The sequence below is a fragment of the Mytilus trossulus genome, chromosome 1, assembly GCF_036588685.1.
Source record: "Mytilus trossulus isolate FHL-02 chromosome 1, PNRI_Mtr1.1.1.hap1, whole genome shotgun sequence".
NCBI classification, from domain to species: domain Eukaryota; kingdom Metazoa; phylum Mollusca; class Bivalvia; order Mytilida; family Mytilidae; genus Mytilus; species Mytilus trossulus.
Window position 1 is genome coordinate 5,432,164 of NC_086373.1, and position 24,528 is coordinate 5,456,691.

The window sequence follows — 24,528 nt, forward strand, 5'->3', positions numbered from 1 at the left end:
GTATCACATGCACGCCTTTGTATCATTTTGACAACAGAACAATTTGTTTATGATCGAAAAAAATCTCCATGAGACAAAATTATGCAGCTTTCATGATGGATTAATCCAGCTAGCTTGTATGTTAATATATTTCAAATGAAAAAAAAGTGATTTTGTATGATTTCCCAAGTTAGCTATCCCCAAAGAACAAAAATCAAGGCTGTAAACAATTACATGCTATTGGATGGCCTTCAGCAATGAAAAATTTTGATACCACATAATAACCATAGTGTAAGCTATAAAACCCAAGGATCACCAAATATTATACAATTAAAAGAAAACTTGGAGGGCATTAAATAAGCTCATAACAGTGAACACCAAAAAAAATGAAAGGAAATATTGGTTTTTAAATGTATATAGTCATTGAAACAGTTACATAAACCAAAAAAGCATGCACACATACTAGAAAATTGTTTCCAATAAAGTTGAGAAACAGTTCTATCATCTTTATGTTGATATTATCTGCATGTATCAAATGTTGCTTTATAGATATAAGAAGATGTGGTATGAGTGCCAATGAGACAACTCTCCAATCAAGTCATAATTTGTAAAAGTAAACCATTAGAGGTCAAAGTTTGGTCTTCAGAATGACTTGTTTAAAACCATTGGAACGAGAAAACCAATGGTCTAATCTACATGTAAATAAAAAATGAGAAACTAGAAACAATTATGAATCACATCAACAAACGACAACTGAATATCAGGTTTCTGACTTATGACAGGTGCAAACAAATGCAGTAGGTTTAGATGCAGTAAATCTCTGGGAATATAAATATATCAAAAAGTAAGCTGCGAAAAACAAGTTTCCTGTAGCCTGTAGGCTGTAGTTTTTTTTAACATGGTATATTTACTTTTCAGGAAAATTTTGCTGTATATTGTGATAATATACTTAATTTGGTTTATATATTTTAGATATCTGAGAATGCTGTTTGTCTGTCAGGGAAAGAGGAGAGTGCACAGAAAATTGAGGAGACAGTGTTGTCATCCCTGTCATCAGATAAGGTTAATATTCAGGACAAGAAAATATCTAAATCATCTGAACTGACATCAAAAGATGGAGAAAATGTGGAAATCATTCAATCAAGTGTTGAATCAGAACTGTATAATGATTGTAGCAGTAATAGATTTAATACTGGTCTTGAAAAGTCAGAACAGAGTGATACTGAAATAAACAAAAAGAATTCTGAAGTCACGACACCAACAAAAAATGATTTGGTTACAAACTATAAGAAATTAATGGATGAAATGCTTAGTTTATCTTCATCTAAACAAACGTCAGATCAGTTATCTCCAAATAATGATAAATTTTCTATGAACAGAAGTTTTGGTTTTGATGATTTAGATAAAAATGAGTCCCCATCTAGACAGAATGGTGGTCAAGAAAAGTCTATCGAAAGTTTTAGTATTTTTGCCGATGACTTGAATAAGCTACCAGAAAGTTGCACACAAAGAGACTTAACTACGAGAAGTTTACCAGATAATTGGGCACCAAGATGGTCAAGACAATTAGAGCAATCGTTTTCTAAGGAAGGAAGAACTCTTAAACGGTCGTTTTCAGATGTTGATCTGTCTAAAATTGATGGAAATTCTTCTGATTTTGAATCTCAGTCTGTGATATCTGATAGGGAGTATCAAGAAAAGAGTTTACAAGGATTTCAGACATCTGATACCAGAAAGAAAAGTAGGTCCGAAAGTTTTCAGATGTACAAATTGAACTTTTGTGGGAAAAGTGGAAAATACCGATTAGCATTGCCTCAACTACAATCCAATAAAGTCAGACCAAAATCTCAAACCTCTTTACTCACTTATAATGAATGGAAAAACAATGACAAAACTGTTGAGATTGTCACACAGCAAATTATTGAATCGGTAGCCATCAAACCGGAAATTCCAATTGGAACAGTGAAGGATCGGAAACTATTTCAAGATAAAAGAAATGAACCAAAATGTCAAATATGTCAAAGAACATTTGATACCATGAAAAGATTACAGCTACATGTCAAACATCCATGTCGAATGGACCTTCGGAAAACTCTAGATTGTGAATACGTATTTAACTGTAATATATGTAAAGCTTCCTTAAAAACTGAATTTGCTGCTAAACTTCACTGTGAAGTTTGTAATGGGAGAAATGTTGATTCTGGTTATAGTATGAGTACTTACTTCAGATGTAGAATGTGTGGAGAAAAGTTTATCTTACAAAAGAGTGCCTGTGATCATGTGGATAAATTGTGTAAAAAGTTACCGAAGCATGGCCATTCAATAAAACATTCAGAATCTGTGAGTAATTCATTGACGTTGTCTATTGAAAAACAAAGTAGTGACATAAATAGTGATAAGTCTATCACAAAGCAGAGAAAGAAATCAGAGGAAATAAATCATTCTAACGCTGTCAAACCAGATTTACAGAAAAACATGGAGGATGAACCTGATCACCTGTCAATCATCCCAAATATTGACCCCAAGGTAGGGGTCACACAGGAACTGGCAGAAAATGAAATGTTACAAGCTACGCAAAAAGTTCTTGAAACAAAATCTAAGCGGCAGAAAATTGAATTTGAAAAAGATGTAGACAATGAAAGTGTAAAAAGTTTTTCGACCGAATCATCGTATGTTACAATAGATGCCAGTGAAACGTCATCCATCAAGAGTGGTGATTACAAACCCAGAGCTGTTCAGCAGAAACATTCAGCCAGGTTGATTAACAAAAAAATTGGAAAAAGAATGATTAAAGCCAAAAAATTCTTTGGTGATCAGTTTGAAGTGCCAGAATTTGTTGAGAAACAAGCAAAAAAGGTCAATTTAAAAAGAAAATTCAAACCAGGTTATAGAACAAATCTGAATATTTCTCCAAAACTAAGAAGAGCATTAAAAAACAAGAAAATTTCTAAAGTAAGAAAAACAATTGAAGCCTTGAGAAATAAGAATGTCTCTAAAGTGAAAGCACAAATGAACCTAAACTCTCGGTGGAAGAACCAAAATAAAGTGTTAAAAGACGATAAAGGATTTATAGTAACCAAAAATAGGAAAGAACTTACTGAAAAAGTGACAAGTTACAAAAGAGAGAACTTCACAATGGCTGACAGCATGGAGTTATTCAGACAATTAACCTTTGAAAAAAAAGGTAGAAAAGTGTTTAGATGTCCTATCAAAATTTGTAGAGGACCTTATAAAACTCATTTTTCTATGATGTCACATTTTGACACACGCCATAATTTCTCAATGTATAAGAAAACAAAAAGTAAAGACTTTCAGTGCACATATTGCAATTTCCGTGGTGATAGTGAGAACAAAATAGTTGCTCACTCAGCAAACCACTTGACAGAAATTGTCATGGACAATATATCAAATTGTTCTTTGAATGTGATAACAGTTTTATTATCAATGATTGACCAAAAAGAAAAGGAAAGCATTAGTCAAAGTGAGGACACAGATTCGTTAAATAAAAAAACTGTTTCTAAAGTTACACAAGACCTCGAGGATGATATTAAGCCCAGTCAGGAAATAAGCAGAAACAAAACTTCTATAAGAACAAGAAAAACTAGAATTATTGAAGAAAATGATGTCAATAAGGAGAAAATGAGAAAGGATAAAGAAGATACTATCATTAGTAAGAACTTTAAAAAGACAATTGAGAAATTATCAAAGAAGGAAATAAAATCAGATAACAATACACCAGAACAGCAATCCATTCGTGAGCCTGTTTCCAAAAGACAACGCAGCAGACGACAGAGTGAAAAGATAACTCCTGTTAAGGAACTGGCCATAAAGACTGAAAATGATTCTTTAAAATCAGATGAATTCGATAACAATCAGGATTTACTTCCATCACCTGATTCATCTTTTGTACGGAGAAGTTCTCGGAAGAGAACAGATGGTTTATCAGTGTATAAAGATTTCCAGCTGTCTAATAAAAAGGCAGCAAAATCTGTCGAAGAGGACGATACAGGATGTAGAAGTGAAGAAAATCAGTCACAAGTAATAGATGATGGCAAAGTACTCAACAAATCTTTCAATACTAGAAGTTCTAAGACACATACTGCAGGAAAAGATAATAATAGTACTAGTAAAGATACAAAGATAGAAGAAACAAAAGAGAAACTGAATAATAAAACAGTAACCTCAAGATCTAGAATTCATAATAGGAATTCAAATTTAAAGGAGGCAGAACATTGTGACGTTGCTGAAAAATCAAATGATAAAAAAGTGATTATGAACTGTAAAAACTTTGACAAAACTTCAGTTATGAATACAAGAAAATCAGTGGAGAAAAAATCTCCTTCAAAAGAAGAACCTGAATCAGATTGTTCAAGGTCACACAATACAAGGAGAAGACATTTAAGTTTAGAGTCAAATTCAAGTAAAATTTCTGTTTCAACTGCAGAAAATGAGAAGTCAGAAACACCATCTAGACGCAGTACTAGGAAAAGACATTCAAGTCGGGAATCAGATTCCAGTAAAACTTCATTTACAACAACTGAAGACGTGAAAAAAGAAGCAATAGAATCATTGTCTACTCGCAGTACCAGGAAAAGGCATTCAAGTACGGAATCAAATGCAAGTAAAATGTCTAATCAAGATAAAAAAATCAAGAGTGAAAATGCTACCTCAGCTGATAAGAAAGATGAAAAGAAGGACCTACACACAAGTAAGAAGAAAAGTAATTCTGATCAACAATTACTAGAGGCAAACAAAAATTTAATGGAGCCTCTGCCACGCAAACGATTTAGTTTGGACAATAAGGCAGATGAAACTGATCTTTTGAAAAGTGATAGGCATTTAAGAGACAGAAAATCAGTGGAAAATAGTAAAGAAATGAAACAAAAAGATAGTAACACTAACAGCAGTAAGAGGAAAGAGTTATCTGAGACCTCTGAAGGAGGGAAGGACACTCAGAATGCCTTCCTTGACAGTTTTAAGCAATTTGTCGGAATATCAAAACCAACCTCTGTCTCAAATTCAATCAAAAGTCTCAAGCAAGGAAAATCCTCTAAACTCAAATCTCAGGCAAATATTCATCTGAGGAAACAGTTGAGGAAAGTGAAAGAAGAGACAAATATTGTAGAACAGAATGCTATAGGAAAGATGGAACTGGGTGATCTCATTGAAATAAAAGATTTCAGGAAATCAAACAAAAATACCTCTAAGGATAATAAGAAAGTAGAAGTCATAGATTTGACGGAAGACATGGAAAGTATAGATACTAAACAACAATCAATGAAAGAAGCAGGTCCTTCATCCAATTCCAAATTAAATAATTCTACCTCAACTTCTCATAAACCATCATTCCTTGATAGTTTTCTGGCACATGTAAATAATGACTCCAAAACATTTGATGGAAGAAACTCTTCTACTAAGAGGAAAAATGATTCTTCATCAAACTTAGATGTTAAACACATGAAGACAAGCTCGGAGAAAGCAGACAGTAAGATACCTGAAAGCCATAACCATGACAACAAAGAAGTGAAAGGTTCAAATAAACAACATGCCAAGTCAGAGAAGGCTCCTGTTGAACAGACGAAGTCTACGAAGGAACACACCAGGTATGTATAATATATAGATAAGGAGGTGTGTTAGGATTGCCAATGAGACAACTATTCACCATGGTGTTAATTTAAGCAAAAATTATATTGTAAATTCCACTAACAGAGGCAGTTGTATAACAAAATGGGAGACAATCAAACTAGATACCTGATGAGCAAGTTGTGTATATATAGGTTCATGTTAGGTTTGTAAAATTCAAAAGGTTTAGAAATAATATATATGGTGATGATCTAGCATCATGTTTAATGGATACACTCTAACTGCAGCATGGATAAAACAGTAGACAAGTTATTAACCTATAGCTCCTTGGAAAATATTTATTGATATTTTGATATTTCATTAGGGAGGGGCATAAAAAAACAGCACACATGATCATGATGATAAAAACATTGGACCAAAAGAATTGAGTCGTTTATTTAAAGTGGAAAAATATGTAATACTGTGGATTCATTATTTTTCATTACCAATTGAATTGATTTCATGTGTACAGTTTAACCACTTATTAAACAGATGTTCAATGGATTACAAATTTTTGTATAGGAAAATTTGCAGACTGTAAAAACCATAAAATAATATATTGACCAAAATGCAAGTGTTCCTCAATCTACAAAATATTTTATATCCATGATAATGAATTAAGCCACAGTAGTTTTTTAAAAGAGAAAAGGCTTGACATGTTTACAAAGTTATGACAGTAACTCACATGACATAGGCCATTCATTAGGAAACAAAATCTGTCACCTTTGAAACTTTTTTAGCACTTTTTTCTTCTTTAATTGCTGTAAATTCAGAAATTATTGCAATATTTTAAATGCGACTTTAAGTATTGCAATACAAGAACTCACATTCTTGTATTTGCAGATTTCTTAATATTTCAATAATTATCTGGCATTTTTATTCTTTAAAATTTTTTTTTTTTTAAATGACAATAAAGAAAGCAAGAATTTATGAATTTACAGTATTAATATTCTCTCTGAATTTCAGGACAAACATGCATGCTGAAACTGTAATAAAACATATTTTTCTTGAATAGATGACCAATTGCTCATAGTAGGTTAATACATCATTATATGAACTATTAAATACATGTATATCACTACCAAGAGATCAGTAATGATGTTTACATTGTCAGAATTTTGACATAAAATATGTGGAGTATACGTATCAAGATGCAATTTTGACACAGAACATGCAGAATATGAAAACATAGCACTACACTGTATTTTATAGGGCTGTCGTGTTTTAAGGACCTGGGGAGAACACTTGATATCCATGAAAATCATTGATTCTTCATAATAACTGAAATCATCAGATGGCTCCTTATTGGAGTTACTGCCTATTAATCAAAATTTTATACACACATGACACATAAGTGATTTAGATTGCAAAAATGATGTCAAACTGGAACAAAACTTATGAAGTGACTTAGCAATGTGATATAGGCTCAGGAAAACACAATAATAAGTTCAAATATTGGACGTTGTGACTTTAAAAGCAGAGGTATAAAGCAAACAATAAAAATGACTATCAGGGGAGATAATTCGTGTTGCACAGACACATCTATATTATCCTGATTTTACATATATAATTATGTGATGCTAATACTAGAGTGGAAGTATACAAGCTTATTTGCCTTGGATTCACTTGATTACAAAAAAAATATCGCATTTTTATTCCTACGTACAAGCTATTCTGGCTTCTAAAAGCCTCTAATTTGAAGAATATTGGTTTCTGCTTTTTATTGATCAGATTTTCAATTTTTTTAAATGTATTTGTAGATCTAAAGATGCAGAAAAGGCAAATTCAAATTCTAAATACCAACAGAAGGAAGCTTCCAAGACCAAAAATATTGAGGCTAAAAAATTGATACAAAATTGTAACGAAAAGAACAATGATAAGAAGTCAGCAATGGTTGAGCAAAAAAGTAAAAACAGTGGAGAAACACATGCTGTAAAGGAGAAAAATGAAAAGAATAAGAATTTGAAAGGAAAAAGTGACAAGATAGAGAAGAAAAATAAAGGAACGTTGTGTAAATCACCAGGTGGGGAGTCTCAGTTTCAAAATAGTTTTATGTCGTATATTGGATCAAACAGTTCAGTCAGGCGTGACAAATTATCACAAAAGAAATCTCCATTTAAATGGGAACTAGATGATGAAGAACCTGACAGCAGTAAACATTCCCAGATAAAAACTTATGAGAAGAAGCTGGGTCGGTACATTGAATCAAAATCTAGTAAACAGCCTCAGTCTGGTGAATGTAGTGAGTCTAAATCTAGTTCACCCTTGGACAAAAGTACTGAAAATTCAACCATGGATAAAAGTACTGAAAATTCAACCGTGGATGAAAGTACTGAATCTTGTAAAAGTCTGACAGTGGACAAAAGTGCTGAATCTAGCAAAAGTTCAAAGGTGGATAAAAATACTGAATCTAGCAAAAGTTCAACGGTGGATAAAAGTACTGAATCTAGCAAAAGTTCAAAGGTGGATAAAAATACTGAATCTAGCAAAAGTTCAACGGTGGATAAAAGTACTGAATCTAGCAAAAGTTCAAAGGTGGATAAAAGAACTGAATCTAGCAAAAGTTCAAAGGTGGATAAAAATACTGAATCTAGCAAAAGTTCAAAGGTGGATAAAAGTACTGAATCTAGCAAAAGTTCAAAGGTGGATAAAAGTACTGAATCTAACAAAAGTTCAAAGGTGGATAAAAGTACAGAATCTAGCAAAAGTTCAAAGGTGAATAAAAGTACTGAATCTAGCAAAAGTGCACATACGAAAAGCAGTGAAAATGTGAAATCTAAAGAAAGCATGGATACCAATGCTAACAGTGATACTCAGATTTCTGATAAGTCCAAATGTGTAAATGTTTGTACCAATGAAAAATCAGAGAAACAAGTTCAACACAAATCAGAATCTCTGTCGAAAAAACAAACTTCTAAATCAAGTCGAAGTAGCAAGTCTTCTAAATCTAAGGGAAACAATAAAAACAACACAAAATCTACTAGGAAGAAATCTGCCAAACCTAAATCAGATGAGGAATGTTTGGATAGCAAGAGTGTAAACAATTCTAGTGACAAGTCTTGTGGGGGCAAAAATTCTGTAGAGGGAAAACACACAGATACGGACTTTGAAAAACATTTTGAGAAATTTGTATCTACTGCATTAAATACTGACATTGATTTGGAGGAGAGAGAATCTCAGAAAAGTGGTAAAGAATCTGTGAAGTTAGATAAAGGGAAAAAATGTACTGTAAATAAAGGACATGTTACTGAATTATCCTCAGTTATCTCGAAAACCGGTGAAAAGAAAATAGTTAAAATGGAAACTAAATCTGTGTCTTCTACTCTTGATCGGGCTGTCGCTTCAACAAATGATTCTGTCAAAACTAAGCCTGCATTTCGTGGATTTTCATCCAGTGCTGGACATTTTTTGAAAAATCGTATAGCCAGATACAATTTACCATCACCACCAAGGAAGAGATATTCTTCAAAGGCGCCCTTTGTTGTTCCTAAGATTACAACAAATAAAAAACTCATTCCTATTTCTGAGTTTAGTGTTTTAGACAGTCAGGAGGCTAAAGATAAAGAAAGTTCTGACTCTAAATCAGACACCAAATCTTCCTCTTCCACTCATCATAAACTTGTCCCTGTTGATGCTCACCGTATAAGACATATGTACCATGGTGGCAAAGTCTGGCAAATTGGACAAGGCTCCGTATCGTCCACACATTTATCAAGTCCCACAAAGCGTCAGCAGTCAAACTGTCAAAAAAACAAGGCATCAAATATTGATGAAGCAAAAAAATCGGAAACAGTGAAGGTTAATGACGATGGTCAGAAAGAGGTCAAGTTACCTGACCAGGAGGATGAGAAAGACGGTGAAAAACATAATCGATGGAAATCACAGAAAAGATCAGCACCAACTGACGACAGTGTAGAGAGTAAACGAACGAAAAGTTCTCCGTCATAGCATATTATGAATTAGTGCATTGGATTTCATCATCTATTCACATCTTTTTTTAAGCAGACAGGAAATACTGTTTGAGCAACTTTATCAAAAATGTATTGAAAAAAATCCTGTGCCATTTTATGTTTCTTAGGAATGGGTATTATTTAATTCCTTGTTCATTTTATCCTATATCATATATTGTTCCAAGGGGGGGCACATTAATGAAAATGTGTTACCTACTCAGAGAGGCCATTTTATTTTTATCCCGTCATTGTGTTTCTGAAAGTAGTCTTAGTCTCTAAGCTGGAAATTTTGGTTAATTGGGTATCATGCAAAGTAACAGCCTTTAATCATAGAAGATTATTTAATCAAGTTATGAAATTTTCAGGAAGTTTTTCATAAGTGACGTCACATGTGTTCAAAATATTAACAAGTCTAGTTTCAGTTTATGGGTTTAATGAAGTTTTTCATAAGTGACGTCACATGTGTTCAAAATGTTAACAAGTCTAGTTTCAGTTTATTTGGTCATTATGTTTAAAAAAAAAAATTTTATAGCAAAAACTAAAGCATGGGCTTTTTAAAGATTTATTTTTGCTTTGCTGCATAGTTTTTGTGTCTAAACTAGTAAAGTGAAATTAAACATTCATAAATTATTTGAGCTTAATTATATATAAACATGCCTTTTTTGTTTCAATTCATCAAAATGTGTACAATACAATTACTTCAATTTACATTAAACATTTTCCATACAACTGATTTTTTGTGTTTTGTGATATACATATTTTTACAACCCATTATACAGGTGTTTCTTTTATACTTGCTTTGTGTCTCTGTATTTTATTTTTATAGCAGAAAAGGTGGTGTAGACTTCACTTGTCTTTTGAAGCAACATAATAACCATAAACTATCTTTAAAATAATTATAACAAACTTTTTTTATATTCAAATATTTTCTTTAATAGACAACAGTAAGATGTCATTTTAAAATTTATTTGGTTAATTTTTAAACTGATTTTTTTTGGAAAGCATAAATTTTCTTTAGTTTTTCATATAAGCTGTATATTTGTATGTCAGAAATAATTGGTCCCTTCATATTCTACTGATGGTGGGAAAAGAATTTTTAATTAAATGAAATATCGACAACATCAAAAATATTACCATTTGTAGATTAGATTTTTTTTTTAAATCTTGTGCTACAATTTGTGGTGATTTTTATAAAGCATTGTTAACAGTGTTTTTAAATAAAAGCAGGATTTCATAATTTGCTTTGCCTTCTATGCATAAGTTAGAGCAGTGTTAAAGCAAAACATTTGTAGCATCTAACTGAAAATAATGGTACATTAACATTATAAAAGAAAAATCAAACACCAAATCATTGTATAAAGTTTTCAGGAATTTTGAATGGGGAAAAGTTTTATGTAAATAAACATTTAAATGATAAATTATTTATGTACAGTAATGCCATTTTGTTTAAATGAAGAAACTTGTCCATATTATACATTGTAAGTACTCATATATTCATTGAGATTGAGTGTGTTTTATAGTTAATGATTCATGATAGATAAACATGAGATGATACAGGGCGGAGATAGTTAATGATTCATGATAGATAAACATGAGATGATACAGGGCAGAGATAGCCAATAAATTAATTGGTCATCTATTGGAAAGCTGTGAAATTGTGTGATAGAATTAAACTGAACTTAAACTAGTGTAGTTTAAAAAATTGTTAAAATAATTGATTTTGCATAATCATTTAATGTCATACCTTTTATTTACTTGTTATGTCTGAACTATGTCTTTGATGGTTGATTATGAATATTTCCCCAAATAAACTCTTTTAAAATAGTTTGTGTTCCTAGAGCCACAAATTTTATAATTTACAAGATTTGATATCTGCAGAGACTGTGTCTACGACGACTTTATTCTCATGAGAGATCATCACCATAAACTAGGCATTGCCCTATTAAATATTGCTATTTTTCAATTAATATAAATTTCCAAAGAATTGTTTTCCTTCTCTTTCAGCAGCTGACCATAAGAATATTTCCCTCTTAAAACAATTTTTCTGAAAGTGTAACATGAAGTATTTCAACATATTAAATCAATGAAAGTGTTAATATTTTTTTTACAATATTTGTTTTTATAGGAGGGGAGTTAAGAAGTTATCTGTATATTCTTTTGATAATTTTATGTTTTTTGGGAGGTATTTTTATAGGTAATATATGTGATGCTGGTTTCTTGTTTCCATGATCATGCATGAATATTTATCTTGATAAAATAATTGTTACAATATTAAACCTGTATATATCAAATGTAAAGATTGATGTTTCTTGTTGGTACGGATGAGTTGATGCATCTCATTTTAAAGTCATTTGCATTGGTTTATTCATCATGCAAACTAAATAAATTTAATAACTAACTTATTTGTTTTCTTGAATTCCAAGCAACTGATGTATCTTACAGCTAACAGTCACTGTACAATCATCAGTAGAGATCTGTGTTGACACTATTATCCAGTGACCACCAAACTTCAACAATGAGCAATGTTATGTTCTGATAGGGAAAATATCCATAGAAATAAATGTTGATATCATGACTAACAGGTTTAAACTGCATTAAAGGAACATTGGTGGCCTTCAACTGTTATCTGCTCTTTGGTAGGGTTATTGTCTCTTTGATACATTCCCCATTTCAATTCTCAATTTTATTGTTTATAAATGTTAACAAACAGACTATCAAAATAAGGATTGTATTTTCCACTCGGCATAGATCTGACTTCTTGTCAGGTTTTCGTCTCATATATAGGAGACTTTGGAATTACTATCTGGCAGCTGAGTAAACTATTTGTAATAAGCTTCATATTTAAGATGGTAGAAGATGCCTTGTATGCAAATACCTTATGATGGGAAGTTTCAGTCTCTCATGTGTCCTTTTTCATTGGCCTAATTTCAATGGTTCAGGGACTGCCTAACAAGAAATCATAGTTATTTGTCATGTGAATTTCTCACTAATTATGGGTAATAGGATCTCAGAGAATAGGATAACTATATATGGTATTTTAGGTTCTTTGTAAATAATGTTAGAAGTAGGTAAACTATATTTAGGGTATGGAATAACTGTTAGGTGTATATGTCTGCCTTGCAGATATCATCTGTCTTAACCTTATTTTCAAGGTTTGATTGTTAATGTTAGTTTACAATAGTGATCCCTTTTTCTAAAAGACAGGGCGAAAGATATCAAAGGGACAGTCATACTCAGATTGAAAAATAAACTGACCAGACCATGGCTAAAAAAGAAAAAGACAAACAAACAACAGTACACAACACCCAACATAGAAAACTTAAAGTCTAAGTAACACAAACCCCACCAAAAACTGGAGGTGATCTCAGATGCCCCGAAGGGTAAGGCTTAGATACTATAAGCAATAGGTCAACTATATGTAATGAATGAAATGATTGTTTGGTGAATGCATCTGTCTGGCAGGTATTATCTGACCTTGACCTCAAGTTCACAGTTTATCAATAAATGACAAGTTTTCCTGGTTAAGTATGTTTATTAGATTCTACAAACTATGAAGATCAACTATATTTGGTGAATGGAAAGATTGTGAGGTGAATATGTCTTTCTGGCAGGCATCATCTGATCTTGACTTCATTTCATGGTTCATTGATCAGAGTAAGTTTTGAATGTATATTAAGTAATATATAGGTACACTGAATCTGGTACCACACCTTCTTATCCTACAATACAAAACTGAACACTATGTAAATACTTTTATAACAATCTAAAGCACTCCTGCACCCAAATGACAAAATCAATGTGATGTTATTGATCGTCATTGATGAGTACAATACAATACTAAATACAATACAATACTCAATACAATGCAATACTCAATACAATACACAATACAAATACAATACAATACTCAATACAATACAATACTCAATACAATACTAAATACAATACAATACTCAATACAATACAATACTAAATACAATACAATACACAATACAATATGATACTCAATACAAATACAGGTACAATACAAGACAATGAAAAATAGAATACAATACAATACAAAATACAAATAAAAATACAATACAATATACAAATGTATGTAACATGCCAAAAATTATATTAGAAATTTTTGAGTTACCTCTCTTTGTATATATAGAGTTCAGCTCTTGAAGTTTTGTAACATGTCAAATACATTGTATTACATTAAAAATGTTTGAGTTATCTATCTTTGTATAGAGTTAAACAATTGAAGTAAAATTTGGAAATTAAATAAAATTGGAAAAAAGAGAAAAGAGATAATTTTATATTAGCTTTTATATATTTTATCAAATCATATTTATGATACAGTTTGATTATTTTGTCCAAATATTATTTAAAGGTATTTCAAAATATTATTTACTTCATTCTAGTAATAAGTGTACAGGTAAAAACTGTTCACTACATTGTATATTTTTACCATTGATAAATAACTGATCGACAGGTGTAGTTGTGTCTCAGTTTTTGTGAACAAGAATATTTGAAGATTTAAGGTTGGTGTATTTTGTAAATATTTATAATGAATGTGAATATGACTGTTTGATATAAAAGAGTTTTATTAAATACAAAAAGAACAAAAATATGATATGTACATGTAAATAACATTCTATATTTTTATCTGAAGTTTTGCAAATGCAAATATGATATTGAAATTTTGTTTAATCATTTGAATTTGAAATATAGTTTTATTGAACTAATTGATATGCATTGTTGAGAAATATTTATACTATGAAAGATGTGTTTTACATTTTAAATATAAAAGGTTCTGATAAAGTAAATATTGTTCACAGGTAGATCAATGTGATTTTCATACTAGAGGATGATATTATTGCAGTAAAATTGTCTGCCATTTCCTTATTTAGGGTATGTATATTGAATTGTTATTATGTGCCCTTGATTGATATTATGATTATGTTTAGTTAATTTTTGATATTTCTACTTGAAACATTATTGATTATTCATAAACAAATGTTGTTTACTTTGAAGACTTTCTCTTGTGTTCATATTTTGATTTGAGAAATGTTATGAATTGTAATATTCAGAAAGGGAGATAATCAAGTTCTTAACGCTTTTATATAGCTTTGGTTAAATAAATGTTTCTATTGTATTGAATTGATATTTGGAAAAGCAATCTTTATTTCAAGTTAAATTTAATTGAATTTATATCTGCATTTCATTAGACTTATGATGTTTTGTGTTTTTCTATTTTTCCACAAATATTGAACTATTCAGCGTTGCCAATAATTAATGTTATTTTCAATATATGTATAATGTGAATTCGAATATATGAATACAGTAAAATAAATTCATGAACCTTACATTTGTGCTTTCGTAAGCCAGTTTTATCGTTTTCGGAGGTTACAAAAATGGCGTCGTCGACAGGATAATTATATATATACTTATAAATTGGCAACGTTGGTTAAGACAATATTTTCTAGGGTTAAAGTACTAGATATTTCAAGCAAGATGGAAACTAAAGAAGAAAAGTTACAGAAAGAAGTAGATGAATTGAGTAAGAAATTATACCATATGCACAAGGAAAAAGGTGAAAACTTACAATTAAAGCAACAATTAGAACATAATAACAAAATCATTGAACAATTACAAAAGTCAACAAAAACTGTATATGTTGCAAAAGAGAGACCGTTTACAAAATTATCCGGTAGACCCGAAAAAGACAAAGATCCGATAATAAGTGATTGGTTGGAAGATGCCCGAGAACATCTCGTTACAATACCAGACGAAAAAGCCAAAATTGACTTTCTTATGCAAAATCTAATATCTCCAGCTAAAGATGAGATAAGACTTAGACCGTTATTAGAAAGAGATTCTGCTGCTAAAATTTTGCTTTTGATTCATAGTATTTATGATGGTGATGATTCAGTAAGTCAATTACAACAGCTATTTTTTCAAAGAAATCAAAAAGAGAATGAAACTTTGCAAGGCTATTCTTTGAATCTGATGAAAATTTTTGACCAAATAAACAAGCGAGATAACACAGTTTTGGGTGACAAAGATAAAGTTCTTAAAGATCGCTTTATTGAAGGTATTAAAGAACCACACTTGAAAAGAGAAGTAAAACGATTCAGTTATGAACACAAAACAATGAAATTTCTTGAGTTTAGACAAGAAGTGTTACTTTGGGTAAATGAAAATACACAAAGTTGGAAAGTAAAACTACAAATGCAAGATGCCGAAATTGTTAGCAATCAAGTAATAAAATCAGAACACATATCGAAAGACAACTCCGAGATATTAAAACTTCTCACAAAACAACAGGAAATGTTAGAAAAGCAACAACAGCAAATTGATAGGTTGTCTAACAGGTCTAATGTTAAAACATATAGTGATTCAACAAACAATGATGTATATAATAGCCATAAACCAATTGTTTGTTATAATTGTGGTGGTAAGGGTCATAAACGTCCAGAATGTCCATCAGCTTTTCAAGCACAAAGAAGTGACGAAGATACACAGAAAACAAATACTCGAGGACAATTTAGAGGTAGAGGAAGAAGTTATCGTGGTAGATATAACCAAAGAGGTAACAGATATCAAGGCCGAGGTGGTGTTGTTCCTAGTGAGTCAGAAGAGGTAAAAGAGTAGCTTCTACTGCGGTGAGTCGATCAGTAGAAGATACTACAGTACAAGTAGACTCCAATTCATTTCAGAGTAATATTTTTAAAAACATTGCTAGTAAAAGTCCAGAGACAGAAATTGTTGTTGAAAATCAATCAGCTATAGCACTTATAGATACTGGTTCCCAGGTTTCAACAGTTACTGAAACATATTTTAAAACATTATTACAAAAGAAACCAATACTACACGATATAACAAAATGGATGAAAGTCACTGGAGCCAATGATTTACCAATCCCATATTTAGGTTATATTGAACTCAATATTTCAGTAGCGAAAACAATGATTCCGAAGGTTGGTTTTCTTGTTGTGAAAGACACTGATAACATTAGTAAATTGCCATTTTTACTAGGAAGTAATTTTTTTATGAAGATGAAAGAAGCTTTAGAAGTTTATAATGAAACCGAAACAAACACTCTTATTGGGAAGCAATTGTCAGGTATTTTAACTGTATACAATAATTCTTTTGACTGTGAAATAGATTCTCCAAAAATATCTTTTGTTAAGATAGCAGGTAGCAATCCAGTACATATACCAGGAAATTCAATGAAGACAGTAATGTGTACAACCAGACAAAAAGACAATAATGAAAAGTATTGTGCAGTTGTTCAGTCATTACAAGGTAACCAAGGCTCTTTACCAAGAAACATTATGGTAGTTGATAGTTATGCTGAGATAAGTCAAGGAACAGTACCGGTACGTATGATTAATATAGGATTAGAAGATATATGGATTAATCAGAAAACAAGAGTTGGTACATTACATTCAGCTTCACTGATACATGAGGTGTCACAAGACAATATTGACATTGATATAGATCAGACTCAAATAAATGTTCAAGTAAAGAAAATAGATATTGCTGTTTGTAAGCAAGCTACAACAAATACAGAGAATAAGAAAATACAATTGAATGACCTCGACATAGAAAAGGAAAACCTTACCGATGAACAAATAGAAAAAGTTAAAGATTTGTTAAACAAGAACACCGATATATTTTGTAAGAACGATTTAGATTTAGGATATACAGACATTGTAAAGCATAGAATTCTTACAACAGACGAGAAACCAATTGCGATTCCACATAGACGCATTCCACCTAATCAAATGGAAGAAGTTAGAGCACATATCAAACAATTGTTAAATCAAAACATTATTCGTAAGAGTAGTAGTCCTTATGCTGCACCCGTAGTAATAGTACGCAAGCACGACAAGTCTATTAGACTGTGCGTAGATTACAGATTACTGAATAAAAAGACAATACGTGACGCATATCCACTTCCAAGAATCGAGGAGGCATTAGATACTTTACACGGAACAAAGTTTTATACTACTTTAGACTTATCCCAAGGTTATTATCAGGTAGCGACCGATGAAAGAGATATACATAAGACTGCATTTCGTGTTGGAACGGGAGGTCTTTATGAGTACCTAAGAATGCCGATGGGACTTTCTAATAGTGCGGCTACATTCCAAAAAATAATGGAAGCATGTTTTAATGACAAAAATTTTGAAATATTACTAATTTATTTAGATGATATTCTTATCTTTTCAAAGACAGTTGAAGAACAGTTAGAACGCCTGGAGTTTGTGTTTCAACGACTAAGACAGCATGGTTTGAAATTAAAATTGTCAAAATGTCATTTCTTCAAGAAGGAGGTAAGATACTTAGGACACGTTATTTCACAAGATGGCATAAAAACAAACCCAGACAAAACAAAAGCAATCCAAGATTGGAAAGTACCTACCACAGAAAAAGAACTCCGATCATTCCTAGGACTATGTAGTTACTATAGGAAGTTTGTTCCAAAGTTCAGTAAGATAGCTGCTCCGTTACATTCACTCATTACAAAAACAAATGGAAAGAAGGGAAAATCAAAACAATTCAAATTACTAAGTGCAAAAGAATTTCTAGAAAAATGGGATTCGAAATGTTTAGAGTCATTTGAAGAGCTAAAACAGAAGTTAGTAAGTTCACCAATTCTAGGCTTTCCTGATTTCAAAAAGCCATTTCGTTTAGAAACCGATGCCTGTATAGAAGGTTTAGGCGCTGTTCTATCGCAAGAACAAGAACAAGGAACTGTTGTAATAGCGTACGCATCACGCAGCTTACATCCGAATGAAAAGAATATGGAAAACTACAGTTCTATGAAACTTGAAATGTTGGCTCTAAAATGGGCTGTGACCGAAAAATTCAGAGACTATTTGATAGGAAGTAAATTTATAGTTTATACCGATAACAATCCTTTATGTGACCTGCAAACTGCAAAATTGGGTGCGACTGAAATGAGATGGGTTTCTCAACTTGCACAATTTGACTATGAGGTCAAATACAGATCAGGACGATCTAATGTCAATGCAGATGTATTGAGCAGGAATGCATTAGATGTTGAGACAAATATCAGACAAATCGTACAAAGTTCTTCTTTAAGCAAATTGCGAGAGTGTAAAAACAACGATGTACAACACATACAGATAAATCAAATAAATTTGACTGATCAAATAGAGACAATGTCAACATTTCCAGAGTATACTGCAAACGAAATAAAACAATTACAAAGTAGTGATAATGTTCTCTCTGTTGTTTTAAATTTTGTAGAGCAGGGTAAACTGACAACACAGATGCTGACGAGACAAACGAAACCAGTGAAGAAGTTACTGAGGAAAATTGATTCATTGGTGATAGACAATGGTATTTTATATAGAAAGATAAATGACATAGAATGTGGTGAGTGTAAACAGTTAGTAATACCAGAAACATTGAAACACTATGTTCTTGAAACACTACATAATCTATCAGGACACCAAGGTACAGAACGAACATTAGCGTTATTACATAAACGATGTTACTGGTCAGATATGGTAAACGATGTAAAACATTGGATCAAAACATGTGAACGTTGTTTAGTTGCTAAAAATCCGTTACCAAAAGTTCGTCCATCAATGGGTTCGTTAATAGCATGTAAACCACTAGATATTTTAGCTATGGATTTTACAGTGTTGGAGAAATCTTCGGATGGAAGAGAAAACGTTTTAGTACTAACTGATGTGTTTACTAAATTCACACAAGCATTTCCGACGAGAGACCAGAAGGCAACAACTGTCGCTAAAGTGTTAGTTAAGGACTGGTTTTTGAAACTAGGGATACCAAAACGGTTACACAGTGATCAGGGTAGGAATTTCGAGGGTGTAGTGATACGTGAACTCTGTAGGATATACGACATTAAGAAATCACGCACAACACCGTACAAACCAGAAGGAAACGCTCAAACTGAGAGATTCAATAGGACCATGCATGACAGATTAAGAACATTAATGCCTGAGAAGAAAGCTAAATGGCCCGAGTATTTGCCAGAACTAACTTTTATGTACAATGCAACACCGCATTCTTCAACTGGATATACTCCATATTTTCTTATGTTTGGTCATGAGCCGCGACTCCCTATTGACAATCTTTTTCATAACGATATGACAGAAATAGACACCGATTTAGACACTTATTTAGCTAATCATCAAAAGCGAATGACCGAAGCCTTGAAGACAGCTAATGAGAACATTCACAAGAAAGCGAGTGAAAGACAAGACATTATGAACAGAGGAACAGATGACAAGTCTATAGAAATTGGTTCCAACATCTTATTGAAGAAACATGTACAAGGACGAAACAAAATGCAGGACAATTGGCATCCAACACCATACAGAGTTGTTCACCGTTTTAAAGACAATGTGTATGGAATTCAGTTAGCCGATGGTAGTGGTCCCGTTAGAAATGTCACTAGAAGAGAAATATGTGACACAGGAAAAGTAGACATGATGCAAAACTCTAGTTTAGATATTACTGAGGACAGTAATTCGAGTTTTGGAGGATGGAATGTGACTATTGTTGACCCAAATTCGTTACCTATTCAAATTGACCATCAGGAATCTGGCGAAGATGAACAAGATGTAACTACAGCTAGCGTAGATGATGACAGTTCATTAAGGAGATCAAAACGAACAAACGCTGGAAAACATTCAAATCCTTTTAACTTGCCAAAGTCTGTCTTGTTAAAAGAAACATCTGTCCATGGAAACATAGAACCAGTGAAATTTGAACAATTGGGCGAAGCAATTGCTGCATTAGGAACTAGTCTTGGACAGAGTTTAGGACAAACACTTCAAGAAGGATGGTTAAAGCATAATATGTCAAACAATTAGATTTATGTGGGAAAATGTTAATTTTGAGAGAAAGTATATTTTATTTGTATAGTCAAACGATCCGAATATTTTTATGCTAGATCATTATAATAATGATATTGAATATGTAGTTGTGTATTTTTATATTGTTTGTTGAGGGCAACAAAAAGAAAACTAGGCAGATTTGTAACATGCCAAAAATTATATTAGAAATTTTTGAGTTACCTCTCTTTGTATATATAGAGTTCAGCTCTTGAAGTTTTGTAACATGTCAAATACATTGTATTACATTAAAAATGTTTGAGTTATCTATCTTTGTATAGAGTTAAACAATTGAAGTAAAATTTGGAAATTAAATAAAATTGGAAAAAAGAGAAAAGAGATAATTTTATATTAGCTTTTATATATTTTATCAAATCATATTTATGATACAGTTTGATTATTTTGTCCAAATATTATTTAAAGGTATTTCAAAATATTATTTACTTCATTCTAGTAATAAGTGTACAGGTAAAAACTGTTCACTACATTGTATATTTTTACCATTGATAAATAACTGATCGACAGGTGTAGTTGTGTCTCAGTTTTTGTGAACAAGAATATTTGAAGATTTAAGGTTGGTGTATTTTGTAAATATTTATAATGAATGTGAATATGACTGTTTGATATAAAAGAGTTTTATTAAATACAAAAAGAACAAAAATATGATATGTACATGTAAATAACATTCTATATTTTTATCTGAAGTTTTGCAAATGCAAATATGATATTGAAATTTTGTTTAATCATTTGAATTTGAAATATAGTTTTATTGAACTAATTGATATGCATTGTTGAGAAATATTTATACTATGAAAGATGTGTTTTACATTTTAAATATAAAAGGTTCTGATAAAGTAAATATTGTTCACAGGTAGATCAATGTGATTTTCATACTAGAGGATGATATTATTGCAGTAAAATTGTCTGCCATTTCCTTATTTAGGGTATGTATATTGAATTGTTATTATGTGCCCTTGATTGATATTATGATTATGTTTAGTTAATTTTTGATATTTCTACTTGAAACATTATTGATTATTCATAAACAAATGTTGTTTACTTTGAAGACTTTCTCTTGTGTTCATATTTTGATTTGAGAAATGTTATGAATTGTAATATTCAGAAAGGGAGATAATCAAGTTCTTAACGCTTTTATATAGCTTTGGTTAAATAAATGTTTCTATTGTATTGAATTGATATTTGGAAAAGCAATCTTTATTTCAAGTTAAATTTAATTGAATTTATATCTGCATTTCATTAGACTTATGATGTTTTGTGTTTTTCTATTTTTCCACAAATATTGAACTATTCAGCGTTGCCAATAATTAATGTTATTTTCAATATATGTATAATGTGAATTCGAATATATGAATCCATTATAATAAATTCATGAACCTTATATTTGTGCTTTCGTAAGCCAGTTTCATCGTTTTCGGAGGTTACAAAAATGGCGTCGTCGACAGGATAATTATATATATATAGAACCACAATGCAGACGATTTTTCTATTTTCTTCAGTGCTAAAGCTATCGACTGTTGCAGTGGGATGAATTAAAGAAAAAAAAAATCAAAATTTTAATGATGGATAGTTGTCCAATTGTCAATCATATCACACCTCCTGATCCTACAATATAGAACTGAACACTATGTTAATTATTTTATAGCACCAGTAATGTAAAGCACTCCTGCACTCAAATGACAGCATCAATGTGATGGATGAACTAGCCCTTATACTGCACTTGTTTGGGCAGTCAAAATGCGTTGACTGTATATATTTCTTTGTCATATACAGTCACTAACTGATATCACTTTTTCTCATGAATATTTAAATAGAAGTTGCCGAAATAATATTTAATTATTCATGCAACCTCTTCAACCTTGTTTTTAATGCATACAACGATGCATGGAAAGACTCAACCTTGTTTCTTTTGCAATAATGGGAAAAAATATTTCATTTGATAATATTTTTTGTTTGCAACCTACAAATCATTGTTTTAATGCATATGCTTGATATTTTAGACCATACTCAAATGATTTTGTTCACCATCGAGTGTGGGATTCAACATGTAAATGTACATTTCATTGTGTTGTATATTTCTCTTTGAGCATGATATGAGGCCTTTTTAAAGGAGATTTCCCCCAATATTTAAATCAAATAAATAACACTAACGCTTTAAACAACAGTTAAAAATGTTTTTTTAGATATGAGAAAAAAAGATCCAACACAGCCTCACATTTCCCCGTTTCTAAGCCTCATCCTTATATCGTTGATATGTTAAGTCAATGCACTCTTATGGTATATTTATTGATTAGCAGAAAATGAAGAGCAATGCAATGCAATACAACACAAAACACAATAACAATAACATTATGATACACAATGCAATATAAAAATGTATTGAATCAAAATACAATACAATACACAACACAACACAATATAAAAATGTTTGAATCAAAATACAATACAATACAATACAATACAATACAATACAATACAATACAATACAATACAATACAATACAATACAATACAATACAATACAATACAATACAATACAATACAATACAATTTTTAGCTAACAATTTTTAGCTACCGGTAGATACTTTTTGATTTTATAGAAAATGTGTTGGTACTGATTAAACTGACATTAAGCCTGATTTTATTAAGGGGACGACCATTTGATATTCTGGGGGGGGGGGGGGGGGGGGGGGGGGGGGGGGGGGGGCAGGAGGATTTTGAAAATAAATAACTCAGCCTTGATAATCACAAAAATAAATGGTTTGTTCTGTGGTAGTTTGAAAATAAATTACCTGACTTGCAATGTATTGAAAATAAATAACTCAGCAGGTCTATAGCTTATTGGGCCTTCAGTGGTTCCAAAACCCTTCAAAAAAAATTTTGCCTCGCTCCACTCGGCGAAATATGTTTGACAATACTTTTGAAAGAGGCTAGGTAAAACAAAACTAAATTAACTTTAATACTATACATTAAGTATGCAATATGTGTATATTGCTTGGGAATATAAATGATTCTTTTCGTTCAGAAAATTATAAAATACTTAATCTAATTATATCAATTGTCTCTTATAATATACTTATTACTATGTATTTGTGTTTCGTTTGTCCTGTCTCGCTATGTATTATCTTAAATTATTTGTATATATTGTCCTCTTGTACACAAGTAAGTGTCTGAGGTTATGAATGAAATCTTGAATCTTAAAATTTCGGAAGGGGATAATGATCTACTAGTATTCTGATTAAATGGTACACATTGACTTGACTATACATGTATTAATGGTTTGCCTTTTTTTAAATGGTTATTTGGATAGAGTGTTGTCTCATTGGCACTCACACCACATCTTCCTATATCTAATTATTCATAATTAACAAATATATTCAAAAAATTGTATTTTTCTTCGAATATCATAAATATAGTGGTAAAAAATGAATAATCAGTCCTTTGCTTTAATGAAAATGAAAAATCTTGCTTCAATACTGCAGAAAATGAATAATCTGTCCTCTCAATTTACAAAAATAAATAACCGATCAAAAACAAATCCTCCTGCCCCCCCCCCCCCCCCCCCCCCCCCCCCCACCCCCGAATATCAAATGGTCGTCCCCTAACAATAATATGATGTGAAAAGTGTAATAAAATTAACGGTACCAATTTTCTTGCACCAGATGCGCATTTCGACAATACATGTCTCTTCAGTGATGCTCGTGGCCAAAATATTTGAAATCCAAAGCTTATATAAAAGATGAAGAGCTATAATCCAAAAGGTCCAAACAGTATAGCCAAATCCGTGAAAGGAATCAGAGCTTTGCATGAGGGAGATACATTCCTTAATTTATAATAATTTCTAATGTAAAGTGACTGATGCATAATTGTGAACCAGAATAATCGGTAGAGGGTGTGCCTACATTGGCAGAATTTAAATAGCAGATATACTTTAAAGTTAACTAGGGGACGAACATCATAGTCTATCAACGAATGGTCCACCAAAAAAATCTGCACATGTAATGTTTGATCCTCCTATTTATATTGGAGCACTCCCACTTAAACCCGTATACTGTATCATGTCCGTCCCGT

General features: G+C 31.6%; 1 protein-coding gene across 2 annotated transcripts in view; it reads left to right on the forward strand.

The window, feature by feature from the left end:
* The window catches only part of LOC134712900 (uncharacterized), a 28,701-nt gene extending 16,752 nt beyond the window's left edge, over window positions 1–11,949 (forward strand). Inside the window, exons 8-9 of one of the 2 annotated variants that reach the window (XM_063574897.1) lie at window positions 952–5,582; window positions 7,362–11,949. In XM_063574897.1, the coding sequence (XP_063430967.1) occupies window positions 952–5,582; window positions 7,362–9,549 (6,819 nt within the window). In that variant the 3' untranslated portion in view covers window positions 9,550–11,949. Of the gene's footprint in view, window positions 1–951; window positions 5,583–6,567; window positions 7,272–7,361 lie in introns of those variants that run through there. The other variant, XM_063574899.1, reaches the window with a different exon arrangement.
* The last annotated feature ends 12,579 nt before the right edge of the window (window positions 11,950–24,528 follow it).